We start from the raw sequence: 9,900 nt of genomic DNA, 5'->3' as shown, positions 1-9,900 counted from the left end.
TTTACATTCGTTTTTACTTACACTTGTATTTTCACTCCAAAAGGACATTGAGGTTTTAAGTTTCGGCGGACTTTTCTTAGCAGATGTACAATCGTCGCGAATTGAATTATGGGGCGTTTCAGGCCCCGAAGTGACACTCGCAAACTCCATTAAAAACAAGGGCTGAGGGCCTTGCAAACTTCCCTTGCTTGGCTAATCATTTGGACCGACGACAAATATGACCGCGGGGATTCCCCCAAGGGCATAGGGCTGTCTACTTTGAGTTTGAAACGCAGCCATTGGGGCTGTCTACTTTGAGTTTGAAACGCAGCCATAGGTTCAAAAATGTTGTTATATTTTTTTTATAAAAACGGGTTTGAGTTAGGATTTAGTTTTTCAAAATCTCTGGCCCACACTCCAGTACATTAGGTGGCGGTAATGCACCATAATGTTGGATGCCAACAGCCGATAAACCCCAACGAAGAAGAAAAATAACATTGTGTGGGTCTTAATATTTTGAACCCACTCTAGCCAATCAGAGCGGAACATGTGAAACGCTATTGCCGTTTAAAAGATGTGCGGAAAAATATTTCAGGGAAACGTAGTCTGCAAGCAATGTAGCTAGCTAAAGCAATTCAGATTATATAAAACAAGAGAATAGCTATGTATTCAGGTAAATGCTAGAATATAGATTTAGGCATACGGTAATATACATTAGTTATGGTTAGCTAGCTATGAGAATTGTTATTTAGCTAACGTTAGATGATTTCGAACGTGGGCTAGCCACACGAGAATGATCGCGCCTAGCTGGGTCGATTCTGCTGGGACTGGATAATTGGCAGTGACTCGGCGGTTGCTTTTGGTCGACCTAGCTAGTTGCAGGTTACGTGTAGAATGATTTGGTATGTCAAGTTAGCTAGATTGTTTTGAATGAGAAGGGAATACGCAAAGAATTGTTGGCGATTTAAAAGGAAGGGGACCAGGGCTACGATAACTAATTTAGCTGTTATGCTGACGCGTTAGATTCAAGAGGGATGATAGTAGCTAAGCATAGACCTGCAAGTTGGCTAAGTTGGTACAGTATATGTTGAAAGTTTAAGAAGGCACAGTGAAAGTAATTTGTAAAGTGAAAGATGAAGGTAATGGAAAGAAATGTGATGCGTCTGGCTATTGTGCAACACCTTCGTACTGCTTATGGGATAAAGACTAAGAATTGGAACAAAAACAAAGCACGCACCAGCTGCAAGTTGACAGCTAACAACAAGGTAACGTTAACTACGTCTATTTTTGTTTAGCTTACAAGCTAGATAAACACTCAAATGCTTAACGTTACTCTTAGACAGAATTGTCAGACTTTGTTTGTAAAACAGTGCCTGAATGAGTCAGTTGGTGGGCTAAGTAGCTAACGTTAGCTAGCTAAAATTCCTTGTTTGCAAACCGAGAAACACTTTTACGGAAGTGGTTTGTTTTCGTAACAGATTAATGTAGTTTAGGCAGCAGGTTAGGATAATTAACGTCTCAGGTTAGGAAAATGGATGGGTTAGCGAAAGTCGCTTCGTAACGAAGTGGCGTGAAAAGAGTCCTTTTGAGAACCATTCTGGCTGACTAGCTAATTTGCATTCTGTCATTGTAATTCACTTTCATTGTTGGATTAGTCTGTCGTCTGAATTGTGTTGGTGGTTCGTAACTAGCTAGTTAAGTGCATCAAGATGGCCACCATTCTTCCTGTACCCAAGAAGGCAAAGAAAACTGAACTAAATGACTACAGCCCCATAGCACTCACTTCTGTCATCATGAAGTGCATTGAGAGACTAGTCAATGATCATATCACCTCCACCTTACTGGCCACCCTAGACCCACTTCAGTTTGCATACCGCAGGTCTACAGACGATGAAATCGCCATCACACTGCCTTATCCCATCTGGACAAGAGGAATACCTATGTAAGAATGCTGTTCATAGACTAGAGCTCAACATTCAACACCATAGTACCCTCCAAAAGCATTATCAAGCTGGAGGCCCTGGGTCTCAACCCCGCCCTGTGCAATTGGGTCCTGGACTTTCTGAAGGGCTTCCCCCAGGTGGTGAAGGTAGGAAACATCTCTACTTCACTGACCCTCAACACTGGGGTCCAATAAGCGTGCGTGCTTAGCCGCCTCCTGTACTCCAGTTCACCCACAACTGCGTGGCCATGCACGCCTACAAACTCGATCAGGTTTGCAGACGACACAACTGTAGTGGGCTTAATTACCAACAACTACAAGACAGCCTAGAGGGAGGAAGTGAGGGCATTTGTAGTGTGGTTTTTGGAGGAAAAAAACTCACTCATCAACAAAACACAGGATAAGATCGTGGACTATCCACATCGAAGGGACAGCGGTGGAGAAGGTGAAAAGCTTCAAGTTCCTTTGTGTACACGTCACAGACAAACTGAAGGCGCAACAGCACCTCTTCAACCTCAGGAGGCTGAAGAAATGTGGCTTTTCACCAAACAGCCTGACATACTTTTACAGATGCACAATCGAGAGCATCCTGTCAGGCTTTATCACAGCCTGGTACGGCAACTGCACCACGCTCAACCGCAAGGCTCTCCAGAGGGTGGTGTGGTCTGCACAACGCATCACCGGCGGTAAACTACCTGCCCTCCATGACACCTACAGCACTCAATGTCACAGTTAGGCCAAAAAGATCATCAAGGACAACAACCACCCGAGCCACTGCCTGTTCACACCGCTATCATCCATAAGGCGAGGTCAGTACAGGTGCATCAAAGCTGGGACCAGACTGAAAAGCAGCTTCTTATCTCAAGGCCATCAGACTGCTAAACAGCAATCACTAACTCAGAGGCTGCTGCCTACATGGAGACCCAATCACTGGCCACTTTAAATGAATCATTAGTGACTTTAAATAATGCCACTTTAATAATGTTTACATATCTTACATTACTCATATTATATGTATATACTGTATTTTATACCATCTTATTGCACCTTGCCTATTCCGCTCATCCATATATTTATATGTACATATTCTCATTCACCCCTTTAGAGTTATGTGTATTAGGTAGTTGTTGGGAAATTGCTAGATTACTTGTTAGATATTACTGCTGTCGGAACTAGAAGTACAAGCATTTCACTACACTCACATTAACATCTGCTAACCATGTGTATGTGACCAATAAAATTTGATTTGAAGTGAATTGTTGCTAATGTTTCAAATGATTGACAATAGTAGACACATTTGGCATACATAATAGTGCAGTGGACTGTTTAATTGGGCTTGGTGATGAGACGGTAGTACATGGCACATGCTTGCCTTTGGCAGTTAGCCTAATTTGATTTAAGGCAGTTGGTTTGGTCCATTAAACTTGTACTTTCTTTCCATGGGGCAGGTGAAATTTACTGGCAGAAAATGTAGCAAGTAAAAGGCACAGGGCTGTCATTATACTGTAGTAGGCTGTTGTTTTTCAAAAGCACAACTAGGCACCTATTTTCCAGTCTCTCTAAAATACTTAGCGGAATGTTTGACGCTTGGCAGCCACAACATAGCGCTAGCTTGTATTTTGATCAGGTGATGAGTTACAAACTACTTCCTTTTGGTAGGGGAATGCCTAACTGTTGTAAAACAGCTTTCAGGGCCTTCTGTTAAATGGGGACAAATCCCATGTAAAGACGTGTGCCCTTTCACAGACATTTCCGTGGCGGGAATTTGGATGGGATACCAAGTCGAAGCTTATTAGTGAGCTTAGGCCTATGTAGGATAATTAGACCAGCTGCCATGCAAAGCCTTCCTTATTGAAATCAAACATAAACTTGTTTTAACATGTTTTCCAGGTGAAAGTGTTTGGTGTACCGCTGGAAAGCCTTCTGCAGTACAGTGTGGAGAATGGGAGTATACCATGGTAAGATAGGTGTTTATCTTAGCTAGAACTTCTACTTTCTAACAAAATATTTTGTCGTCCTTCATTTGTGTGTGTTAGGCCTATTCTCTGTCCTTTTTTAGGCCTAATGTTTCTCCTATCCCCTTGCTCGCCCAGCTTTCTCATAGATGCATGTGCAAGTCTGCTGGAGCATGTGGATACAGAGGGCTTGTTCAGAAAGTCTGGCTCCGTTGTTCGTCTGAAAGCACTCCGGGTGAGTGATGGCTGGAGATTGACCCTGCTGGAGTTGACCTTGCTATAAATAGGAAGGCCCTGGCTGCTGGAATAGTTAAACACAAGGCCGTATTGTTTTTTGTTTTTTTTCTGTGCAGGTGAAGTTGGATAAGGGTGAGCGGTGCCTGTCCACTGCCCTGCCGTGTGATGTGGCTGGCTTGGTCAAGCAGTTCTTTAGGGAGCTACCAGATCCTGTTATGCCTACAGAGCTGCATGATGCCTTCCTCAAGGCCCAGCAGCTGCCCACAGAGGAGGAGAGGACCTCTGCCACCCTGCTGCTGTCCTGTGTACTGCCTGACCGGAACATGAGCATTCTACGTTACTTTTTTGGCTTCCTCAACAAAGTCTCTCAAAGGTATGATTTCACAAGTTTGTCTCATTAAATAGTATCATTTCACACTGTACCATTTGGACTTGGTCAATCATTCTTTCTCAATCTGGTTTTGCTTTTTCTCTCAGGAGTGGTGTGAATAAGATGGACAGCAGTAACCTGTCTGTGATCATGGCTCCCAACCTCTTACACGCTGGAGACGGGGCAGACAAGATGAACGCCAGCACAGAGAAACGCCTCAAGCAACAGGCAGCTGTGGTCCACTGCCTTATAGAACACGCTTCAGACTTCGGTAGCAGTTCAAGCTTTGTTATTGTAGTGTCATCAATCAATTGGTGATTGAAAGTTAAAAGGGAATGTTCATAGCAAACAGTATCTAAAATGTGTCTCTGTGTGGTAGGTGTGGTACCTCAGTTCATCATGGAGAAGATTCCAACCATGCTGGGCTGTGAGGCAGGTGTTCTGTCCCCTAATCTTGAGCGACTAGAGGACTTGGACACAAATTCAGGGGCCAAGAGGAGATGCAGGCGCAGTCTAGGGGGTAAGATACCCTGGAAGAACATTGCCCGTAGAATTTGTATTTTTTCCAGCATTGGGTCGTCTTTGAAGTTATATTAAATGATCCAATGTTATAGGCTTATTCTTCCTCTGTAAATCTCCATTGAATTTCAAGATATGGAATGGTTTTTGCATTGCAGATATGGTCAATGGAGCTCTGAATAAGTTAAAAACAAATAGAACACCCACAAATACTCCCCAGTCTGACAGATATGGTAGGTACCTCGGTTAGGTTTCGCCTCCTGCCGTCGAATGAGAGCATCAATGCCCCATAGCTCTGACGCATTCATTTAATCCAGCCTGCAACAAGGAATCGGCTGCTTGTCTTTCACAGAAATGCAACTCTTAATTTTTTAAAGATTTTTTTTCATTTGCGCTTATGTAGTGAATGAGTAGTAACACTGTCTTGTCATTTTTTTTATTGCTATTACATTAATGATTTGATGCCTGCCCAAATTGTCTTGCCTACTCTGTCTGTGTGCTTGTATTTGGCTTTAATTTTATCAATCGATGCTAATCAAGAATTTTAGCAAATTATTTCAGCTGTTCTGAATATTTATGTGGGAGACTGTGACCTAATAGTGAATTCACTCTTGTGCTTTAAAAAAAAAAAAATTTCCCCCCCCAGTCTTTTCTTCTGCAACTCCTGTGATAATTACTCCCAGCTCCAAGAGAGAAATTCCTTTGGAATCTGGTCATAGTTATGGATTCTCCAACAAGAAACGGAGATCCATCAAAAAGAACCTTGGTTTAGAATTATTTCCTAATACTCTGTTCAGTGGAAGCTCCACTCCTGGACCAGGTAACTCCACAATGACTCACAGCCGTATTTAATCAAAGTTTTTATTTTTTACTAAAAAGTATTCATGTGCATTGAGTGTGTTGCTCCTGTTTTTCAGGATACCTTGACCCAAGTGCCTCAAAAACCCTCGACTCCTCCCATAATGCTTTGGCCTTAGTTGGGAGGTCCAGCGGGCAGTCTGCCAGGTCTGCAAGGAGAAAGAGCAAACGACTGAGTCACCGACATTTTGTCGACAGGTACATACATCATGTGGTTTCTCAAAGGCTATTTCCTGATCCTATGTGGAATTGAAAATGCACCCTGTTCATGTACTGCTCAAGCAGATGACAACTTAATGTCTAAGCTGATAACGATCTCAAACACACCAACCTTTTCATTTCACACTCTGTTGCATCGGAGGAGAGGCCTTCTTATTAAATGTTTATATTGTATAATATTTATAACTTGACAATGGTTGAAACAGTATGTTCTTGTCTGTTTTTCAGAGTAGAGTCGGGGAAGGCTGGTTGCTTCTCTCCCAAGGTCGCCAAGAAAGAAAATGTTCGCAAGTCCCTGCGTCTACGCTTCAGCCTGGGCAAGAGCAGCAGAGACCCTGTAAGTGCAGATACCCATGTATGACCTCACACTGATTATCTGCCCCTCAAATGGGAGGAAAAGACTGCTCTCAATCCCAGCCTTGACGATTACCCCCCCCCCCCCCCCTTATTTACTAATTGTATTAATCAGAATAAATCATCTACATTTATGCATGGGGTACAATTTTGCACAGTAGCACTTAACCTAAAAAGATTAGAAATTTCTTTTTTGGCTGTTGGGCATATGTTTACTTTCAATAATGCATGCTCAGTTAATAAATTGACTGGAGCCCATTTTGAGGTTGAGAGCTTCTACTTTAAATCAAACGTTCTTGTTTTCAAGGCGAGAATTCTGTTATTTCCGCAGGACTGTTCTGTAACTTTTGATGGAATGTTTATACTGATAATCTAGTGAACCAAGATGTTTATATTCTAGGATCTGAAATATTTAATATAAGTGAAATCTAACATTTTAAGACTTTAAAAACATTTAATATTAACCAAATATTATATTTACCTAAACTGAACTGTAACTTGGTTTATGCATGGGTCACTTTATAATGCACATACTGATGTATATTTGCAATTTAATAAAACAATATTGACCAACACTAATTTCATCTGAGTAACTTTTTACCATACACCGAAGACCCTTAAATTATGATGCATCAGATTTTCAAAAACTTTATTTGTCACATGCGCCGAATACAACAAGTATAGTCTTTACTGTGAAATGCTTACTTACAAGCCCTTAACCAACAGTGCCGTTCAAGAAGAGTTAAGAAAATATTTCACATAACTTAAAAAGGTTTTAGTGTAAGGCAACATTATATGATTGACTAAAAAGTATATGGCTCCATCCCAACAATGTAATTTCTTATTCCATGCTGGCGATTCAGAGAGAGGGTTCAGAGTTCATTGGTTGGCGACTTGCCACTCCAGAGAGCACCACCAGTTTTTGCTTCACCAAAGATGCCAAATTTAGCCCTACTGTTTTGCGAAACAAGAGTGCCTCAAAGGGTGAGTCCCTTTTAAAAAAAACTTACTAACATTATTTATAATGTACTTTCATAATTTGTGCTAAAGTAATGCATGAAATGGATCAGTGTTTGTTGTCCCTTGTGGGAAGTGATGTCTGCTAATGCCCACTGCTCCACAGGCTCCAAGTTTTACAGTAAGTCAGAGGACAACCTGCTAACCCCCCAGTGTGACGGCAGTGCCCTCCGGACGTCTTGGAGTGGGGAGACCCCTGATGAGGGCCATGTCTTCAGCAGAGGCTCCTTCACTGACACCCCCATTAACATGTGTCTGAAGAACAACTACTTCTCTGAGCCTGCCATCGTGGTGGCCAAGCCCCCCATGGTGGCCAGCTTCCCCTTCCCCTCCAGAGCTGAGAGCCTCGAGAGTGAGAGCTCATTCAGCCAGACTCTGACCAGGCCCACCCTGCTCAAGATTAAAAGAGCCTTCACTGAGTCCGGCAGCGACCTACAGGGAGTACTGAGGGACGACAGTGCCCCCTCTGAAGGGGGCAAGGCAACACAGCCTGAGAACACTCAAACCGATTCAACAGATTCAACTCCTTCTGAATCTTCTACACTCAAATGTGTGTCACCAAACAAAGAGCGTTCTGGCATGCCAACTCCTTGGAGGCATCTGGCTGATGACCAGAACATCACATTTGGTCAGATTGAGTTTGTTCCTCTGTCTCCCTTGTTTATAGATAGTGCCCTGTTTGAAGTGGAAGGATGTGGCAGTCTGTCAGAGAAGGCCTGTGACTGGTCGCTGTATGCTGGTGACAGGTCTGTGGCGGGAGAGGCAGATACTGTGGCTGAGCAGGTGAACTGCAGCAAGCTGATCGATGCCCTGGACATCCAGAGCCCTGCTCACTTCACACGCAGTATTGCTGCTGGGGTCCAGTCCACTCCATACAGAGCTTCAGGGCTGGAGTACTTTCAGGAGCTCAAGACCCCTCTTCCCCCTGTGGGTACAGTGCCTGTAATGGTACATGTTGATGTGGCATCCCCAGAACCCAGTGCCCACCCCCAGAGGCAGGAACAGCAGCCAGTGGAGCTGCCTTCCCCAGGCACCCTGGAGACCCGCAGGCTAAGGGTGGTAGACCACATCCAGCGCTTCAACAAGCTCACCCTGTGTTCACCCAAATCACAGGCCAAAGCAGTCAGGTCCCCCCTCAAGTTCCAGCGTACTCCTGTGCGCCAGTCTATCCGCAGGATCAACTCCTTGCTGGGGAACAGGTGGCCTGTACCGGCTGGTATCACCTCCTCCAGCCAGGTAACCGCCATCCCTGTGGGAGGGGCTGTCAGCCTGGAGAGTGGCCTGTCTGCTGGGGCTCAGCGCCAGCCTCACCAGGGCCAGGCAGATGACCAGAGAGGCCCCACACTTGACACGGTCCACTCCACAAAAACCTGTCCACCTCCAGTCCCACCCAAGAAGCCAGCCAGCATCGCCCGCAAACCCAGGAATTACACTCTAAGCGACGTGACCAACAAGGTACAACTGAAGGCCAAAGGTGACACACCTGTTAAAGACCCAGGAGGTGAAGGTGGGAGGTCTGTGGTACAGCAGGTGGCTGAGAAGGATATGTGTTACTACAGAGGCTCCCCCAGGAACCCCCTCAGCGAGGGCAGACTGCTGTCAGCCACCAAGCCCATAGACCTCTAGTCTAGTAGAACTCACCCTTCACTATGCAGGTCTCCCTATCTGGATATATACTGTATCATAGTATGGCTTCAAAACATTCCTGCAATTTTTATGTCTTCAGTTGTTTTCAGGGATTTAATTTATTTTACTTCTTAGATACTGTTCTTTGAGTGCTTGGGGTGACTGATCTGTTGCACTGCCTTAGTAGTTTACTCTGTTGGTAAAATAGTTTTTCACATGCATATCAGTGTAAAGGAATGTGTATTTTTTAAGGTGTTTGTAGTCTGTTAGACTAGTGTGAAAGGCAATTGCTGAACGGTTGGGTGTATGGTGTGAAGTTTTTAGAGTTAAAGGACAAAACCACTTTATAACCAGTTATTATGCTGTTAGTATATGCCCCACCATAAGATCTGATACTAATTTTTGTCTGTCATACTGCACGAATACTAGTTTTTGTCATTTAAGCTTCTGCATTGCCCACATCTACAGTATACTACAATTCCCAGGGTGCGTTTCACCTACCAGGATGCAATGCTCCGTCCAGTCGGCAGTTAGCTTTACAAGCTTCATCTGAGTGCATTTCATATTATAATGCTTGCATGTATATCATGCTGAATATATGTTCATCCCACCTTCACCAATCAACTGCATTACACTCAAATAATAGAATTTAGATGCTAACGAATGCTAAGAATACGTTACTGTATCTGATGGTTAGCTAGCATTCTAGCTAGCCTGACTGCTACATCCAAAATAGGTTTTTGCAACAATAACAGCTGAGTTTAATCTTAGCTACTCTCTTAAACAACAGTCCAACATGTAGGCCTGTTAGAACACATTTATTA

The 9,900-nt window shown here is 43.7% G+C and overlaps 1 protein-coding gene across 3 annotated transcripts; it reads left to right on the top strand.

Moving 5' to 3' along the window:
• Window positions 1-574: 574 nt before the first annotated feature.
• arhgap11a (Rho GTPase activating protein 11A) lies at window positions 575-9,602 on the top strand. Of its 3 annotated transcripts, XM_023994627.2 has the most exons (12): window positions 575-1,244; window positions 3,812-3,879; window positions 4,015-4,111; window positions 4,230-4,486; window positions 4,591-4,754; window positions 4,863-5,003; window positions 5,161-5,235; window positions 5,649-5,822; window positions 5,920-6,058; window positions 6,308-6,416; window positions 7,297-7,417; window positions 7,557-9,602. In XM_023994627.2, exons 1-12 carry the CDS (start codon window positions 1,113-1,115, stop codon window positions 9,074-9,076), a joined length of 2,997 nt encoding a protein of 998 aa, XP_023850395.1. In that variant the 5' UTR covers window positions 575-1,112; the 3' UTR covers window positions 9,077-9,602. The 3 variants fall into 3 exon arrangements, with proteins under 3 accessions (XP_023850395.1, XP_023850396.1, XP_023850397.1); XM_023994628.2 differs by lacking the exon at window positions 5,161-5,235; XM_023994629.2 differs by lacking the exons at window positions 7,297-7,417; window positions 7,557-9,602 and having other exon boundaries at window positions 6,308-6,519.
• Window positions 9,603-9,900: the final 298 nt, after the last annotated feature.

This window comes from Salvelinus sp. IW2-2015, linkage group LG9 (assembly GCF_002910315.2).
Source record: "Salvelinus sp. IW2-2015 linkage group LG9, ASM291031v2, whole genome shotgun sequence".
NCBI classification, from domain to species: Eukaryota; Metazoa; Chordata; class Actinopteri; order Salmoniformes; family Salmonidae; genus Salvelinus; species Salvelinus sp. IW2-2015.
This window is presented reverse-complemented; position numbering and strand designations above follow the sequence as displayed.